Source organism: Panicum virgatum, chromosome 2N (assembly GCF_016808335.1).
Source record: "Panicum virgatum strain AP13 chromosome 2N, P.virgatum_v5, whole genome shotgun sequence".
Classification (NCBI taxonomy): Eukaryota; Viridiplantae; Streptophyta; class Magnoliopsida; order Poales; family Poaceae; genus Panicum; species Panicum virgatum.
The window spans coordinates 69,843,715-69,863,437 of record NC_053146.1 but is presented as its reverse complement, the minus strand read 5'-3'; the positions used below and the strand labels follow the sequence as shown (position 1 = coordinate 69,863,437).

Below are 19,723 nucleotides of genomic sequence, written 5' to 3'. Positions count from 1 at the left end.
TGACAGTAAGGTGAGTGGTCACTTCATTTCTGTCCCAACTACTTCTGCCCTAGACTTCTAGAGCTGGACAAGCTAGTATGGTAGTGTCTATGTATTGTATAATTTTACTTGGTGTTCCTTTTTATTTCATTTTATCTTTGAATGCACAGACATAACTTTAGGCTTGTTTTTTATTCAAAAATACTATGTGTCAATAGTACCTAGTACTGACTGATTGGGCCACAATTGGCCAGTTTATTATTTTTCAAATTTTCATTAAAAATATATGAACTGCATTGCCCTTACACTATTGTTGGGTCTGTTGCCAACAGATGCTTCATAGCAGCCCGAATAAATCTAACGGGTGCAACACATTATATAGCGGACCTGTTAGGGACAGGCACACACTATATGAACATTAAGACTTGTATGCGGAGGCAAGCACTCTACAGGAAAGATGGGTGACTTACGGGAAAATAATATATAAGTCATTTTATGCAAAAAAGACACTAACTTATACATAAGCAAAAGTAAGTCACATGACAATGTTTTTGTCGATACTACTACTCTCATCTTCCTATCCTTCACTCCATATTTATTGTTCTAGAGTTATTGTGGGTGATCTCGAGTTTTGTCTGTGATCGGCTGAGGATTCTTGTTGATATAGAGTTTCCGATTTTGATCTCTCACACATACATCACTTTGAAATCCAGATGGGCCGCCGTTATTCATTTAACTATAGATTTGGTTTTGCTTTATTGATTATTGGCTCTCTAGTGAGGATGATAAACTTTTTGGAGTTTCTGTTGTAGCTTACTATTTTTGTTTCATATGACCAGATCTGATTACTTTCTGGGATTTGTAGGATTTGAGTTGATCAGTTGAGGGAAGGAGAACTCAGGTGATGAATTTTGTCTTTTTATGGAAATGTTCATTTTACAATTTAGTATGCTTATTTGTAGTTTGTTCAATACTGTTAATTAATGTTTACTTTGAATTTATAGTCCATTTGTACTCTGTTTACATCAAATTGTCTTTGTGTAAATTATGTATGTAATGCATTTAATTTTTGGATGCGGTCTGTTCATGCTCTGGAGAGGTTAGTTGGGTTTCGCAATGTTCGAGATTACTGTGTTGTTGTTGATCCAGATGGCAACTTTGCATTCATTCTATGCCCTGAACATGTTGATGCTGAGGAATTGAGGGCTAGGTATGTCATTGTTGGTGACACCAAGTTCTTCTTCGAGTTAGTGAAAAGTGTTGTGAAGATGCCTTACTATGATGATACCAACTAGCACCCAAGGGCCTGCAACTGAGTCGGATAGTAGTTTAGTTGTATAGTAGTTTGATTGGTCTGTTATTTTGGATGGCATAATGTCAGAGTTGGTGAGGAAAAGACCTGCTTTTGAAATATAGTTGCAAACTGATATTCTACTATCTATTTTTGGCAAGCAACCATATGTGTAATATTTAAGTCTGAATTGAAATCAAATCTGTTCAGATCCACTAAGTGTGGTTATTTTCATTGTTGGAATCTTTTTCTTTAGTCAATTATCATTTTTTTGGTTTTTGGAAGCCTTTTATCTAACCAGATCCACTAACAATTGTGGTTCATGGTCTTCTATCTTGAGACAAAATTGTTTCTGTTTTGTTTGTATAACTTTTAGTTAACTTATAGTGACATTACATTTTTGTTATTTTGGCTGTTCATATGTGGGGATTAGGTTGTTAATACACGTTTCTGCTCTGCTGTAGTATTAAATATAGTTAAAAAATAAAACTAATTGCACAGTTTGAATGTACACGACGAGACGAATCTTTTGAACCTAATTAGTGCATAATTAGCCATAAGTGCTACAGTAACCCACATGTGCTAATGATGTGGTCAAAGGCCTCAAAAGATTCGTCTCACGGTTTCCAGGTGAGTTCTGAAATTAGTTTTTTAATTAGTATCCGAAAAACCCTCCCGACATCTGGTCAAATAGTCGATTTGACATCCAAAAATTTTCATTTTGGGAACTAAACAGCCCCAAAGTGAAGCCCAGCTATATTTTTTGGGGGCTACTCACTTGATTCAGAGTTGTTCTATGCTTTTTTGTTGATTAAGACAGTCAACAGAGAGTTCATAGTCCAAAAACCAGTCCACCACATACCAACGGCTAGCCTGGAGAGCTCACAGTCCAAAAACAAGTTCATCTCCGATCAATAGCTAGTCCAAAATAGTTCAAAGAATTGTTAACGGGCACAATACCAAACCAACAGTCAATAGAGCCCACAGGCCAATTAAGACCCCACCAGAGACTAACAGCTAACCAAAAGCAGTTCAAATAATAGTCCACTGCAGCACCCAATCTAGTTTTGTGTAGCCCAAGAAGTGACTTACACATAAGAAAAAAAAAGTCAATCAAAAAAAACAGTGACTTACGCCTAACAAAAAATAAGTTACTGAAAAAAATACAGTGACTTATGCCTAACAAAAAATCAGTCACTTTACACCGAGACAGACCCCATTTTTATTGAGCGTGGAATTTTCTCTAACATAAGTGAGGATGACATAATCCATACTTTCATGGCCATGAGGAAGCGTAAGGCAGGAGCATTAGACTAGATTAGTATTGCAATCTTCTATTTATGTAAGGTTTTATTGATGTTGCAACTTTTTATATTGTATGTTATTCGAGTTCTGAACTAATTTGTTGAATTGAATGTATTCAGGAATATTTTTACTTATGTTATTGCAAATTTGATCGTTATATACCGTATTGTTGCCGAAGTGCTATTAGGTTATACCGGATTGTGTTTTGAATTTTTTTCAGGACTACCCTAGTTTCAATTCCTGAGTCCGCCACTGCGGATAATAATAATCTCTATCTCTACTATTTCTCTAAATCTAAAGCAAGTAATGTTTTTTTGTCCGCCAATCGAAACCGGAGAAGAAGAAAAAATGGTATTCCGCTTAAATATTTGCATTGCATGGATAAGGATTAACTTCTTTTGAAAAATGACTAACTTGTTGTTCAAATGAGAGCTAATTGTTTAAGTGTGGATAGTCCGGCTCTGGGGCAGACGGTCCACAATCTCTCTAAAAGTTAGGACACAAACTTCTGTCTTTGGTAGGTGCTGAACGTCTATGGCGCGCGGTCCGGCTCTAGGGGCGTTCTTGTGGAAGTGTCAGGGGCCTGTTTTGCAGGGCTCCGTCCGGAGCCGATTTTGGAGATCTGACAAACATACTCTAATTCATCTATACAAGATCAAATAAATAAATCATTGTCTGGCCAGGCAACTAACACAACAGAATAATGCAATGCAAGCCAAGCAATTCGTGAATGTGCTCTCTCTGTCCCTTTTTAAGTGTAGTTGTCGGTGTACGTGCAACTCGATTTGTAGAAAAAATATACAACATTTGTATCTCCAAATAAATTTATTAAAAAAACTAGATTAAAAGATCTATCTAATGATATTAATTATGTATCATAAATATTAATATCTTTTTATATAAAACTAATCAAAGTTATTTCTCGGAAAGCGAGAGCGACAGTTATTTAGAGACTTATTTAGAGACGGAGGGAGTATATGATTGTGCGATAATCATGCCGTCATGATGATGATGATGATGATATGGATCAATCAATCAGAACACGAGGCCAGCATGATGCATACTCCCTCCGTTCTCTCTCTTTTTGTAGTGCTATTTCACATTGACAAAAATAAGAAAACAAACTAACATTACCTATTATATATTATAATTGCAACACAAATTTTTTAGTTGGTCCTCTAATATTTTTATCGGGTGTGCTATTTATCATCGTGGTCAATACCAATGGTAAATAGGACTATCATTCGTTAACATTCAAATCTTTGAAATAGAACTATGAAAAGAGAACAGAAAGAGTTTCATCATATCATATCATGATCATAAATAGATAAATAAATGTTAGGAGAGTTCGTGATAACAACGTAGGTTCGTAAATGGTGTTGAATTAATTTTGGAACTGCGAGGCAAGCAGGAGGCTGCCATCCTAATAATAGTAAAACCAATAATTTAGTAATTTTAAATTAGCAATCAATCCCACCCCTACAGGCCGCGGCCGGCTAGTTGGGAAGGACTTGGGAGGAGGAGTCAAAGGAAGCTAGGAGGACGACGACTCCGTCTCCATCCCCCCGGCCGCCGCCGCCGCCGCCGCCGCCGCCTCTTCTTTCTCTTGTCTCTCGGCGACAAAGGCAGGCAGGAGGGGGTCGGATCCATCAGCAAAAGCCAACCAAGCACAAGACCCATTCCCCTCCCTCAAAAAAACCAAACCAAGGGATCGGAATCCGAATTGGACTTGGATCCCAACAGCAACAGGTCCGATGCAGCACCGCCGCAAGCCCGCGTCCGCTGCGGCGCCGGCCGCCGCCAAGCAGCCGCCCTCGCGCAGGCCCACCGCCCCGCTCTCGCTGGCGGGCCTCGTCGTCGCCGTCTTCCTCCTCGCCGTCTTCCTCTACAACGAGGACGTCGTCAAGAGCAGCGGCGGCGCTGACGTGGTCGCGGTCGCCGGGCGGGCGAGGTCCCCGGACCTGCGGGTCCTGCTCCTGCACCACCACCATGAGGAGGAGGATGGGGATGCCGCCACTCAGAAGCAGAAGCAGAAGCAGCAGCCGCCGACCAAGCAGAAGCAGCAGCACCAGCTGCAGCAAGTGCCCGCGGGGTGCGACCTGTACCAGGGGCGGTGGACGTTCGATGCGGCGGGGGAGCAGTCGCCGCTGTACCGCGAGTCGGAGTGCGAGTTCCTGACGGAGCAGGTGACGTGCATGCGCAACGGCCGCCGCGATGACTCCTACCAGAAGTGGAGGTGGCAGCCCAACGGATGCGACCTGCCCAGGTATTGATGAATCCGATTCCATTCCATGGCTTCTCTTCTCTCATTGATCGATGAATCTCTCTATATAGTATAATCCATTGCTTGCTAGGAGTAGCGGACACATCGATTGATGATTGACGGTTTTCTTTTCGGTTTGTTTTCTTCATTCATAATCATGTCTTGTTCTTCTTCAATTCATTCCCTATAAACACGCAACAAGATATCCTAATCCAAATTCGAAATCCGAAACGCGTCCGCGTATGAATGGAATGGCATGGCATGATGATTGATTCTTCTTCAAGCCAAATTGAGCTCAACAGCTCAACTCCCTGCCCTGCCCTGCCCTGCCCTGCCCTCCGATTGGATGGATGGAATCTTGGTGCCGTGCTGGGGTACTGTACTGGGGTGGGGGACTTGTTCTTCCTCCAGTTCCAGTGTCCGGCAGTCCGTCGTCGTCTCCAGTCTCCTCCTCCTGCCACTTCAACCTTCCACTGCACCAAGTGGGCTATTGCTGCCGCACGAGTAGATCCATCCAGTCTCGCAGTAGTTGTCAACAATACAATACCAGCGCAGAATTAGCACTAGATAGAATGCTGCGACTGCACGGGAACCGTGTCTCGTGACCCAACCCACCGACACTTTTCCTCTCCTGTAGTACTTGTACTGTAGTTGTGCGTAGTAATAAAGTAAGGGTCAGTTGGATCCATGCCACTCCAATTTCTTGAAATTGGATTTCATGTTGAAAATCATGCCATTGAGTGGCATGATTTTCAACATGACACCCAATTTCACGGAGTTGTGGTGGCATGAATCGAATTTTCCCTAGTAAGTGTAAAGAGGTAGTACTACAGTTGGTAGGTAAATAAACAAAGAAATGAATGACTGCATCGATAAATACAGTAACTAGTACTGATCTAGTATGTATGCATAATGGCTGCAAGCAATACTACAAGTGCAGGTTCGACGCGTCGCTGCTGCTGGAGCGGCTGCGGAACAAGCGGCTCATGTTCGTGGGTGACTCGCTGAACCGCAACCAGTGGGAGTCCATGGTGTGCCTGGTGCAGTCCGTCGTGCCCCGGGGCCACAAGACGCTGCAAAAGTTCGTCAACAACGGCTCGCTCAACGTCTTCACGGCCCATGTATGATGATGCTCTTGCTCGTCTTTCAAAAAATGATGCTCTTGCTCTTGCTCTTGGTTTGCAGCAGGCAGCATCTAATCAAATGCATGCCATGCAGGAGTACAACGCCACCGTGGAGTTCTACTGGGCGCCCTTCCTGGTGCAGTCCAACTCGGACGACCCGCAGGTGCACAGCGTCATGGACCGCGTCATCGCCTGGCGCGCCATCGCCAAGCACGCCAACAACTGGAAGGGCGTCGACTACCTCGTCTTCAACACCTACATCTGGTGGCTCAACACCTTCGAGATGAAAGTCCTGTAAGTTGTCTTTTCCGCTTTTTTCATTTTGATAAAATTAAGCGGCGCGTTGAACAATTTTGCATAAAATTCATTATTCAGAAAAGGAAGTGGTGCTCTGAGGAATAATAACAAGGGGGCGGCAGGGTGGAGCAAGTACGCCCTGGTGGACCGGCCGGTGGCGTACCGGGAGGTGCTCAAGACGTGGGCAAAGTGGGTGGACCGCCACATCGACCCCAACCGAACCACAGTCTTCTTCATGGGCATGTCGCCCAACCACATCACGTACGTATCTCCATCTTCTGCTAATGACGAGGCAAAGCATGCAATTTCCACCGTGTGCGTTGGCCATTGGCATTCCTCCTCCTCAGTTGCTGCTGGTTGCTAGCTAGCGTCTAGAAATCGCTAAGCCACAAGAAAGGGATGGAGGATTCTCTACTCTCTAGTAAGAGTTTGCCCATCCATCTATTATGGGGATCAAGTACTGTAATTCAGAGCAGAGTCCAACTAGTAAAATACGAAGAGTGCAGCTGGTGGCAGCCAGCCTCTGCAGACAGAGTGATGATGGTTGATGGGCATTTAAAGAAACAAAAAGGGTCAGAAAATAAACAGAAAGGCAATGGATGGATCTGCATGACCTGCCTGCGTCCTCGAGACCTACTAGACCATGCTCTCAGCGTAGTCGCTGACATATATATATGTATATTTATTATATTTAGGCTTTATGCATACAACAGCGACTGGGTGATGCATGCATCCATGACCATGAGGTTTTGATTCATTCCTGTCTGGTCACCCTCCCTCCCTAAACCACGTCCTGTACGTATTTGTCTGCATGTAGGTGTCGCTTTCCAATCATTCCTCATCGATGAATCAGTCACCCAAGGTAGCTGGCTGTTTAATTCGATCTAGGATACTAGTAATTCGTAGTTGTTGCATATTCTGCCGGAACAAAAGAAACAAAATCCAGCCTATGCTATGCAATGCAATGCAATGCAATGCTATGCTGCTGTTGTCTGTGTATTTTTCGATTGGCAAGTACTGGTGGTAGGTAGTAGTGTTGTTGCTTTCAGGCAGCATGATGGCATGTTATTGGTTGCAGGCCGTGGGCGTGGGGCAACGACGGCGGCATCAAGTGCGCCATGGAGACGCAGCCGATCGTGAACCGGACGGCGCCCCTCAACATCGGCACGGACTGGCGGCTGCACGGCGTGGCGCGCGGGGTGCTGGCGCGCTACCTCCACCGCGTGCCCGTGCACTTCGTGGACGTCACCGGCCTCTCCGAGCTGCGCAAGGACGCCCACACCTCCGTGCACACGCTGCGCCAGGGGAAGCTGCTCACCCCGGAGCAGCAGGCGGACCCCAAGACCTACGCCGACTGCATCCACTGGTGCCTCCCGGGCCTCCCCGACACCTGGAACCACTTCATCTACGCCCAAATCGTCTCCTCCTCCTCGGATGCATCATCCCTAGCTAGTAGCTAGAGCATTTTTCTTTCATGTTTCCTCCATTCACTTTCTACCTAGCTAAGCTAGATCTTCTACCGTTCACAGATTCACCGAGTTAAACCAAGCGTCCCATCCTAGCCCACAGCTCTTCTCTTCTCATTTTTTTTTGAAAGCTTTCTTCTCTTCTCTTCTCTTTCTGTAAAGTAATTAATAACTTGTGAGTAGTGAGTAATTTTATTTAATTAATTCTTTTTTGTTAGAGAAATTGGTTAGTATTCTGGTAGCGTGGTCCATCTCTACCTAAACCACAGACAGTCAGATGAACTGCAAGCTACAAAGTATACAAACTTGTAGTACTTCAATCAATCCCTGTCGTCACTTGATCCTGCACACTCAAGCCAAGGCAACCCACAAATGAACACCATGTTCCCCTGCCTAGCTCCCATTTTGCTGCTTTGTTTTTCATTTATGAAATCTTTTTGTCGGTACACTCAGACAGGAGTAACGTCTCCTACAAGACAAGGACGAAGGCGCTCAGGAGCAGCAACCACGGGTCCGGACCCTCGCGGACAGGTCCCGAACCTCCACGGGCCGGACCTGGGCCTCTACAAGTGGAAGCCGGACCTCCAGGAGGCCTGAGTCATCGAGCCAGCCGAGGGACCCGGACCCAGCACCCTATTTGGGTAGGAGTCCGGAGCCCTCGCAAGCCCCTGTGGGCGCGGCCGCCGATCCCAGGGTCCGGCGCCACCACGTGTTCCACAGGGCCGACCTCCAGACCTTCGCTCCCCGCTTGGGCAGGGGTCCAGAACCGCCATGTGTCCCCTGTGGGCGCGGCCGCCGACCCCCGGGTCTGGTGCCGCCACATGTCCCACAGGCACGAGTCTTCTGCCTGAAGCCAGCCCTCCTGTCGCATTAAATGCAGGTGGTTGGGGCGTGCGCTGCCAGAGCAGGGTATCGGATACCCACTCACGGGTTGGACAAGCGTGACATGACAACACAGTAAGCATACATGTTTCCAAGGCGGCTCGTCTGTTACCGAGGCACGTAACAGTGTCTCAGCGCCGCGCGTATAGGCGACGAGTCATGATGACCAGCTACTAACTGGAGCAACAGTGCATGCCGCTACAGCAGACTGAGTCAGTAGTTCGGCGCTTCATCATGACCTCGACGCGCGGCTCTAGAGGCTAGACTCTACTCCGACAAGACAGCTCAAGACCATCCTTGGTCAGAAACTACGCATGGAAGCCGACGACAAGATCTCCGGATCTGAGACATTGAAGGCCAAAGTGTAGTTTATAATACATCGCCGGGCCCACCTGTCGGGGTCCCGCTCAGTGTACTGCTCCCCTTGGGCTTATAAAAGGGAGAGCATGCACGGTAGAAAAGGGAGGTTCTACAAGTTTTCACACATGCAGAGACAGGCATAGCTCCTCCCCCAGCTTGCACACAAGCTCAGGCAATACATCACACAGTGGACGTAGGGTATTACGCTCCGGCGGCCCGAACCACTCTAAATCCTTGTGTGCTTCCGTGTTCTTACGCCTCTAGATCGAGCATTCTTTGACTGCCCCCAAGCACATCCTACACTTAGAATTAGGCGGGTGCATTCCGCCACCCGGTTGTGGTTTTCCACGCCACGACATTTGGCGCGCCAGGTAGGGGCTAGCTTGGTTTCCGCTTGATCGCCCACTTGGCATCTCCATGGCTCGGATTGTCGAGTTCCATGACCACCCGATGGGGGAGGGCGCGGCGACACTCGCGCCGCAGGCCTCTCGCCGTCCAACGCCGAGGGCTGCTGCCCACGGTGCGCAGCAGCGTGCAGCGGAGCACGCCCCCAGAGCCCCCGCACAGGCCGCTCCGAGCGAGCCGATAGCCGCGGCCAGGGAGCTTCTCCGCAACCCGCCAGATCTGGCGGCCTCGCCGGACGTGATGAGGCAGTGGCGCGACGACATCGACCGCCTCATCATCCTGGCCCAGGCCACCCCCGGCTCCACGGGGACCGGGTCGGGATAGCGTCGACGACAGGGCGGCGCACAAACCTTTGCGCGCTCTCCTACAGTGGAAAGCGCGCGGACAGCTGATCTGCGGGCAGAACTCAACTAATCCCAGCTCGCAGCATACCTCACTCATGTGAGGAAGCCCGCTCCGGCGGAAAGCCGACTCCGGTCGCACTAAGCCCGCTCCGGCGGAAAGCCGACTCCGGTCGCACCAAGCCCGCTCCGGCGGAAAGCCCACTCCGGTCGCACTAAGCCGACTCTGGTGGCTCTCTCCGATGTTAAGCCGATTCCGGTCGCATCCCCGACTCTACATCTCTGTAAGTCTTACCCTTAGAGGCCCAGCAGGGAATAAAACATTTTCCTTTGTAACTAGATAGTACTTCCGTGTGGTCCAGTCCAGTGAGCCTCCCCAATGGAGGGGTCCGGACCTCTACGAACTAGGTTCAGGGAAGCGTACTCATCCTCCGGGGAGGTCCGGAGTCGTGTAGCCGCTTAGCCTGGTTCCGTACCCTAACCCTGCATGCTCTACCTCCCTAGGGCGAGTACCGTAGTACATAAGACGGGGGGGGGGGCGGAGGTCCGGACAGCTCCGGCCTCATAAACCCGTATTCTAGCTTACATTGCACATCTCATGTACAACTAGTTATAAAGGAAAAGTTTATTCTCAGTTCGCCTCTAAGGATGATACATTCCAATTTCAATCTACGCATTCTGTTTGCGCTAACCCCCGCGTGGTTCCCACTCCTGTGTCCGAATTGAGTTGGCCGGCATGTGGTTCAAATTGGGTCCGGGTCCTTAGGAGCCAGCTTCGGAAAAAGAGGTGCTTGTTCCCGGGGGTGGTCCGGAGCCCTGTGCAGCCGCTTAGCCTGGTTCCGTACCATAAGCCTGCGCACTCCACCACTCTGTAACAGGTGCCCTAGTACCCGGAACTGCGTACCTAGAGGTCCGGACCTCATTCTAGCTTGAGGCCTGGCCTCCTAAGCTCTGTTCCATAGGTCTGGCTGCGTATCTCAAAGGACCTCTGCCAACGGGATCCGGGACCACATGGCCAAGTTACTAAACGCCAGTCCTAAGTTGTGTACAGGACCGGGGGCCAGAGTACCTGGAGGCCGGCAGCGCCAGCTACTAGCGTTGCAGGGGACAAATTCCCCCGCGGAGAACACCGGCGCGGTCCGTCCGAGCAGGCGTCAACCACGACATGGATTTGGCCCCACCTGCGGGTTAATACCTCACCTGCAGGTGGGCCCGGGGGCCACTGTCGGTACACTCAGACAGGAGTACCCTCTCCTACAAGACAAGGACGAAGGCGCTCAGGAGCGACAACCACGAACCACGGGTCCGGACCCCGCGGACAGGTCCCGAACCTCCGTGGGCCGGACCTGGGCCTCTACAAGTGGAAGCCGGACCTCCAGAAGGCCTGAGTCATCGAGCCAGCCAAGGGACCCGGACCCAGCACCCTATTTGGGTAGGAGTCCGGAGCCCTCGCAAGCCCCTGTGGGCGCGGCCGCCGACCCCAGGGTTCGGCGCCGCCACGTGTCCCACAGGGCCAACCTCCAGACCTCCGCTCCCCGCTTGGGAAGGGGTCCGGAACCGCCACATGCCCTGTGGGTGCGGCCGCCGACCCCCGGGTCCGGTGTCGCCACGTGTCCCCCAGGCACGAGTTTTCTGCCTGAAGCCAGCCTTCCTGCCGCATTAAATGCAGGTGGTTGGGGTGTGCGCTGCCAGAGCAGGGCATCGGATACCCACTCACGGGTTGGACAGGCGTGACATGACAACACGGTAAGCCCGCCTGTTTCCAAGGCGGCTCGTCTGTTACCGAGGCACGCAGTGTCTCAGCACCGCGCGTGTAGGCGACGAATCATGATGACCAGCTACTAACTGGAGCAACAGTGCACGCCGCTACAGCGGACTGAGTGTAGTTTATAATACATCGCCGGACCCAGAGGCTAGACTCTACTCCGACAAGACAGCTCAAGACCATCCCTGGTCAGAAGCTACACACGAAAGCCGACGACAAGATCTCCGGATCTGAGGCATTGAAGGCCAAAGTGTAGTTTATAATACATCGCCAGACCCACCTGTCGGGGTCCCGCTCAGTGTACTGCTCCCCATGGGCTTATAAAAGGGAGAGCACGCACGGTAGAAAAGGGAGGTTCTACAAGTTTTCACACATGCAGAGACAGACATAGCTTCTCCCCCAGCTTGCACACAAGCTCAGGCAATACATCACACAGTGGACGTAGGGTATTACGGTCCGGCGGCGCGAACCACTCTAAATCCTTGTGTGCTTCCGTGTTCTTGCGCCTCTAGATCGAGCATTCTTTGACTGCCCCTAAGCACATCCTACACTTAGGATTAGACGGGTGCATTCCGCCACCCGGCTGTAGTTTTCCACGCCCCGACACTTTTATATATAGCATACGAGATATTTGGATTCTTATTTTGTTTTTCTTCTATGAAATCTTGTACAGCATACGGGATATTTGGAAACGCCGTAGCACTAATTCGCTATACAACCTGCCTCGAAAAAGATGTAAAAAAAGTAGCTCAGTTTATCATTCTGGATACGGTACATATACTACACATACGCACCAATATAAGTAGAGGCGGATCCAGCGATAGATCTGGGGAAGCTCGAGCTCTTCCTACCACTGGAAATCCCATAAAGCCATTCGAGCTCTTCCAGGGAAGATGAGACGAAAGGAGGAAGAACAGGAGAGCCCCTCGTGGAGCTCAATCCTACCTCCGCCACTATAGCCACTGTATATAAGAACGTACATCAGGCGTGCCACCTCATTTGTCATGACACATTCTAATTCAACAAGGTCACCTCCTCGATATTCTAACTTTTAACTATCATCATCAATCTCCTCGAGGATTTGAAGTCCCTTATTCAATGGTACCACCCTCACACCAGACTTGGTATACTGGGAGGCCCTGGTACTACATATCATCACATAATCCTATTCGGCAACCGTATCCTACCCAGAAAATAAGAGATTCATCAAAAAGTCGGATCATCTTGACACCTTTTCTCCTCCCTTGCAACTGCGGACAGGCTGCATAGACTTGCAGCTTCTTGCAAGGTTTCCAACCAGGCAAATACGCACCAGTCTGGACTGGACGCCATGGCATCAGCGTTCTCTCAAGTCTTCATTTGTCAATTTCTTCTGGTAGTTTAACATTTCCTAAATGTATTAGCTCCATTTCTTCTTTCCAAATCTGCAGCCAGAGTATGAAAAAAGATTATAAACAGACACAAAGTAATTACAAGAACGCTTAGCAAGACATAACATATAAACACAAGAAAGGTATATACCGTGTGTCGAAATTCAACCCTGATGTGAGGAACATTTGTTTGGTGGATGTCATTGCCCTCAGGACCCCTTCTGTAGTAGTTTCTCCCGATCCAATGGGACTAAACAAGACAATGTTAGAGCCATATAAAGAGGGGGGAAGGAAGATGGTCAACGTATCCAAAGCAAAACAAACAGCCATATAGATGAGCAAGTTTACCTTGAGCCTGTGAGAGAAACCGGACTGATACACAGAATTCCTTGCTATTTCACACAAGTCACACGAACTCAACTTCCAAAGCTGCCAGGAGTAACAAGCAATCAAAATTAAGAAGGTCGAAGTGGACGTAAAACAAATATTAGAGAGAGGGAGGGATGGAGGAATGGACATTACCGAAGCAGCGATACTGTATTCTTCAACCAAAGGTTCCTTTGTCAGATGAATTTGTAAAGGGTCATCAGTTGAGAGAGACACGTTAAGTCCTCTTAGGAAAAATGTAGGGAAAGGGTTCCGGTGATAGTCAATAAACAACGAATTGTTACTCAAAGGAGACATTGCAAGACCAATCTGAATAAGCAAAAAAAAAGAAGAGGTTTAATTTCTCATGGGACAACACGAAATCATATGGATGATCAATCAATAGAAAATATCACCACTAACCTGAGCAAGATAATACAGGTATTGAAGAACAGGGGATTTCCTAAGATTAACCCCATGAGCAATATTATGTGAAGTAAGGAACGCTGCAGCAAGATGATCGATATCGCCAGCCTGAAGATATAAAAGTTATCAGGTCAATATGGTCAAGTTCAATCTAGAGGGGTAGTTTACTATGTTCAGGTTCAATCTGGAGATGTAATCTATGTTCCTTATATACCTCACCACAGTGTGGACGAAGTTTGATTGTTGTCATGCCCTTGGACTCACGAAGCTGCACTTAGAAAAAAAATTCAAATCAACCAGGGTGCAGTAATCAGAAGAATTGTGAAAGAGAAGCTAGAATGTATGAAAAAAAAAACCACGCTGAAAACTTTTTTCTGCAGTGGATTTTCTGTGTTACTTTTCATTAACTGAGCGCAGGCAGATTTCCATGCAAGATGTTTACCTTGTTCAGTGTGTACAGATTGGCATAACAATAGTACACATAATATGCATAGGCCGGATTGAAAACATTAGTCCATTGCTCAGGTGTTGGCATATGTTTTGTTGGGCGCCTTTCAGGTTTGCTTTCATCATCCACCAAATCCAACCCAACAACCTGAAGAATATTAGTACAAAAAAGGTAATTATAGCTAGATCCTAATATGATGAAAATGGTCCATTTCAAAATAGGGGAAATAATAAGGTGGAAAGCACCCATTCGGTGGATTATACAAATATTTCCACTAACCTGTTCTAAGAAAACATGGAGCTGAGGATGTGAAGCAGGGTCAATAGTTACTTCATAAAGAGGGAGAAAAATGTTGTCAAGGAGGTTTTGGAATGAATTGATTGTGCCCATCTCCCTGTATACATTGTATATCCGAGGAATCTGCAGAGAAAAATAAAATAATGTTTAGTGTAGCTATTCAGGTAAAAACAAAAATTAAAGCACCTTAATTATTCTTGTTCCATTTTGTGTTAGCCAGAGTTTAATATTTAGTTAACGAACACACTTGGACACAAGGGGGGCTTATCAACCTGAATTAACCAAACAACATTCTCACTGTATAACTCATTGTTCACTATCCAACTAGCCATCTGGTCCCATTCACTTTTCTTCCTCCCGTAAATAGATATCCGATACTCAGCCATCTGGTGAAGGAGGTTACAAGAGTCATTAGCTGGGCCCATTTTAGAAGAATGAATTGCTAAAAAATCATAGCATAGCATGCTAGAAAGAGCACTAAAATCAGAAGAACTAGTTCCATTTTTTAAGAAAACAAGCTATGAAAAGTTAACACACCTGATATTTACTTGCTTCAAGGTCAGAAAACACTTCTTTTGTGAGCTCAGCAAGGAAGCGACCTGTCCATGTGCAGGTCATACTGATCGTGAGCTGAATGCAGCATGTAAAAATAATAGCTGCACCATAGCTGAGATTTACTCAACAAGACAAAATATTTCCACCTTGAATAAGATTATCCTGTTTTAAGAAGATCTCCCTCAGGCGAGATTGGCCACATGGGTTGTATTTCAGATTGAACTTGTCAAAACGGTGAAATGTACTCTTATCCGCATGGACATCTAAGAGATCAACATTGAGGTCATACCTGGCAGGGAGATCAACAGGTTACTTAAAAACTAGTAGCCAAAAGATATATGCGAGCATATTCACATATAGAAATTCAGTTACCCAGTCAAGTCCAAACTCTCGAAAACCTCCTTAAGAGTCAAATAGGTCCCATCTCTAAAGATTACGACCTAAACAAAGTTTGGAGTGAAGTCAGATGCAGAACATCACACATCCGAGACAAGTTCAGAAAAGAAAAGGTGGACGCACCTCATCAGGTTCCTTCCTCAACTTTGACTTGATAAATCTCAACAAATGCTTCTGGTTCATGCATGCGGAGTGATGAACATGAGTATCAACCTTCCGAACATTGTAAAAGTCCCGGTGCGGTGCAGCTTTCTGAGCAAGCAGTTCTCTATCCGCATTGACCATCAAATGGAGATTAAATTTCTGAAAATCCACAAGAGTGAACACAAGGAGTAAATATAAACTGGTGATGAACCATTAACATTTACTCAGTAAGATTTATGATCAACCTATCTTGAAACCTGGTCTGGAATACATTCACTATATGCCAGCAACCTCAATAAGATCTATGAACCAAGCTAATTTGTAGTGTACTGATGTACTAACTCCAGTCAAAAAAAGGATGAAGTTCATACAAGGAGAATTAGCACAAAAGGAAACTATCCTGCTTGTCTGAAACGTCAAGTTCTAGCTACCGAGCCCGGAGGTAATATATTAATAGCCAAACTTGTAATATTTTTGTTTTTTTCTATGCCAGGTGCCAGAAAATACAAATAAAGAATGATTCCATGAAAAGGCTTGGTGGATGTAACTTTACCATCACTAGACTAAGTAGACTACATAGCGGATACCTGTGCAGAAGGTGCAAGCGATTAAAACTTAAAAGAAAATGGTCTGAAGAGAATTACTTGCTCTAGAAGATTTAAACGGTGGTGACACACAGTTCGGATATCCCCAGCAGCCAATACACGGAGGATGTAGTGCATATCAGTAAAGAAAGTAGTTGCATCAGCAATAGGATAGAGTCTTTCTCTAGCTGTAAAGACACAGAGAAACGTGCGATGTTCAGTGTACCATAAACCAAGTCATCAATGCATAAAGTTAGATGTAGAAATAAAAATATGGAATCATTTGTTGCTCACAATCTTTATTGGGGTATACATGAACGACACCATCAACCATCTCAAAATGATGCTGAAAGATAGTAAATAATTAGGGAAAGAGAAAGTAGCTTAGATGAATTTTCTTCCGGTCATCATACTCATATCTGAAGAAGTGCACTTACTTCAGTTTTAGCCTGATGTTCATAATTGAATGGATTCGGGTTAGGTTTTGGAGTACTAGGATCAGTTATGATTTCCTTCTCCCAAGGAGCAACTTCTTCTCTGAATATGTATCTCTCACGCAGCTCAAGACATTTATGAAGAACTTTATATGCTTCAATTTCATCAGGAGAAGGAGTCTCTGAGGAGGAAAAATGGAGTAGAGTTGTGACACATATAACAAGAACATGCAACAGTAGGTTTTATAACAAGTTAGAAATCAGGTAGATTCATGGAATAAGAAAAATAACAAGTTAGATTCATGAAATCAGATTGCAACAATCCAACCTCCTACTGAGAAGAAGCAACATCCCTATCTTATACCACATGAAGCAACACCAAAGCAAAGAAAGAAAACACTAGCATGTATACATTTGCAGAGAAAATAACAAACCCCACGAGGTGAACATGTTAAGTTTTTTTTTAAGAAAAGAACACCAATGAGCAAAGCAACACTGTTTTACTTACAAAAGATTGGATCAAATAGATAAAGGGATAAAAGTGGTCCATACCAACAGCTGTGATGTTGATCTTACTGAAGGTTTCATGCTCAGGCTCCTTTCGAAGTATATCAGCTGCTATTGGGTTAAGCTGGGGCGCATGCAGACTGCCAGTTGCACTATGGGATCTAATCATCTGTGTTGATGGTACTGTTTTTAACTCCCCGTTCTGGCTTGTTTTATCTGGAAGGAGCTCGGATTCCTGAGCAACGGAATAAACAGGAAACAAATCACTGTTAATCTATAATATCATTACAAGATACATTTGCAAGAAAAATAGAATACTGCCCCAACACACACACACACACACACAAAATGTACGACTGCAACATAGGAGAAACGTCACAACAAAATTGCAGAAGAAACACATAAAACATAAAACAGACATCATGTTTGCAGTGAAGCAATACTGGATATAAATAAGCACATTCACAGTAAATAGAAGAAATTACCATTTCTGATCCCATAAGTAATTTAAAGTATTTTTTGAAACAGTGTATTTTTATTTGTTTGGTGATTACTAATTTCATAATTTGGCAACAACCAACTCATACTGTTGCAGCTTAGAACAGCCCCTAATATGCAAATGCGAGCGCAGTTCATCTCTTCATTAACAATTACTCATGCTTTCAATAACATATACATGGTAATTACTACTTGCAACATAGCTTGAGAAGATTTAGCTAAGGCCTATATAACATAAGCCAAGGCTTATATAGCGAGCTGAACTACCCGGAATCGCATGCATTTGAGCCAGGTTGCATTTAGCTAAACAAAGCATAGCACTGTGAAGATCATCAAACAAAAAAAAAATATATGGCATTGATGGATACAATGTGTACTAGTAGAAATAACAAAGCACATTGGTGTTGCTGGTTAGAGTAAGAAAAGACATCTGAGACTTACAATAGTGCCATTTGTGGTCAAGTAAGCAGCATCATTCTTGGCATCTGGAACAAGATCCTCCTCCTCATCATCCGAATCTTCAATTCTCTCAAACGAACTGACAATAGGGACAGGGGATTTTGGTGTAGTCGGTCTAACAATAGCGCCAACTCTTTTAGTTGAACCTGGAGATATTACTGGCCTACCTGAAAGGTAAGAAGTCCAACATTAGCAGGAGAAATGGTCCCACAACACAATACAGCATTGCTAACCATGCGTTCATGAACATTTGCAAGTGTAAACACATAATAGCCACCTACTAAATAGATCCGGTTTTTCAGGTTTTCCCATGTCCTCATCAGGTCATTTTTGCAGGTTTCAGTAGTCAGCATGCACTGCCACAGCCACTTGAGGGGCCCAAAAAAGAAGTGTCATGGAGCATAGAGCTGAACAAGGTAGAAACCATTCTGAGAAGCCTACTTGGGAACGTTCTTCCTCAAATTTACAGAGAGATTACCAATTCTTAAACGATCAGCATAAACAACACCAGGACACCTATAATCAAACTTAATAGCTGCAAACCGAGATTGACTGAGAATACCCTCTCTAGATCAAACGACACAAGGGGTGCAGCACAGTAGCACTGAACAAATCAAACGATCGCGCACATTGTACAACCCCAGACAAGTAAACACTGCACTTCCCTACTACCGCGCCGGTCACATCACATAGCACTACGAGGTGGAGCCTAGGAGCAGTGTGTGTGTGTGTGGGGGGGGGGGGGGTACCCTCTCGGCCGGTGTGGAGCGGCGGGAGCCCCGGCGGGATGGGCATGGTGCGGCGATCGTGATCCCTGTGCGGCGGAGTGTGGTCTTGGTCCTCTTCGGCATCCTCCAGGTCGTAGTCGTGGGCTCCGCCATCGGGGGGGAGGCGGGTGCGGCGGCGTTGGTCGCGGGCGAAGCGGAGGAGCTGGTCGAGGGTCTTGCGGTGCATGTAGTAGGCAGAGGCCGCGGCGAAGGAGGCGCCGACGAGCGCCGCGACGGCGAGGTGGAGCGCGTAGGGGGAGTCCATCGCGCCGCCGCCGCCGCCAACCTCTCTCTGTCTGACTCTGACTGGGGTTTGCGCGAGTCGAGTCGAGTGGTTTGATGAGGCGGCGGCGCCGAATGCTCAACCGGCGGTGCCGGTGACCTTCATACGGTGGGTCCATCCCATCACTGGGTCACTCACTGCTCGCTGGGCCCCACCTCTTTGTTCGCGACGAATCTCTGCTAGGACATTCTTTTCCCTTGGAATTTATTCACCAACAATTTTAGCTTCGCTTTTTCTTTCTCCCAAAAGCATCATTTATTTATGCAAAGAGAATTATTTAATAACTAGTACTATGTGTTTCTGTTGTACTAATAACTGATACTTTTTTGGAAAACTATTGGTCAAGAAAATGAGCCTTACTGCCTTGTTCACAAAGCAATTTAGTGAAAATAAAATAAGACTCTGAAACAGTTTTAGTGTAAAGATTTAAAAATGCATGGCTAACTAAGAGGCACTTATGAACTGGAAACCTTTTTCTTTCTGTAAAGAGTGGAATCGATTTTGAATGGGAAACTGAAAGAATGTGTATTATATTCGGGATTTGTTTGGTTTGTAGCGTGCTAGTGAATAGTAATATTTTGACCGCTAATTACAGTGTCAAACAAAGTCAGTTTACAAAATCAACTTCAGAACTCCGTGCTAGTGCTCTTGAAGAATTTAATGAGGTCATTGACCGCGTGATTATAGGATGGTTACTGTAGCACCACTGTA

The 19,723-nt window shown here is 46.1% G+C and overlaps 2 protein-coding genes across 2 annotated transcripts; one reads left to right on the top strand and one right to left on the bottom strand.

Annotated features, from left to right (window-relative positions):
* Window positions 1–4,061: 4,061 nt before the first annotated feature.
* Window positions 4,062–7,948, top strand: LOC120662257 (protein trichome birefringence-like 28). The gene is made up of 5 exons (XM_039941429.1): window positions 4,062–4,841; window positions 5,779–5,959; window positions 6,057–6,256; window positions 6,338–6,520; window positions 7,338–7,948. The coding sequence occupies exons 1-5, from the start codon at window positions 4,330–4,332 to the stop codon at window positions 7,717–7,719; spliced, it is 1,458 nt and encodes a 485-aa protein (XP_039797363.1). The 5' UTR covers window positions 4,062–4,329; the 3' UTR covers window positions 7,720–7,948.
* Window positions 7,949–12,322: 4,374 nt separating this feature from the next.
* On the bottom strand, window positions 12,323–19,081 carry LOC120662256 (probable AMP deaminase). The gene is made up of 19 exons (XM_039941428.1): window positions 18,712–19,081; window positions 17,945–18,129; window positions 17,051–17,240; window positions 16,502–16,680; window positions 16,359–16,410; window positions 16,125–16,252; window positions 15,460–15,639; window positions 15,313–15,380; window positions 15,087–15,229; window positions 14,923–14,984; window positions 14,658–14,771; window positions 14,368–14,508; window positions 14,083–14,235; window positions 13,855–13,908; window positions 13,638–13,748; window positions 13,371–13,544; window positions 13,197–13,277; window positions 13,000–13,098; window positions 12,323–12,902 (listed from the first exon to the last, which is right to left on the bottom strand). The coding sequence occupies exons 1-19, from the start codon at window positions 18,992–18,994 to the stop codon at window positions 12,834–12,836; spliced, it is 2,466 nt and encodes an 821-aa protein (XP_039797362.1). The 5' UTR covers window positions 18,995–19,081; the 3' UTR covers window positions 12,323–12,833.
* Between the last annotated feature and the right edge of the window lie 642 nt (window positions 19,082–19,723).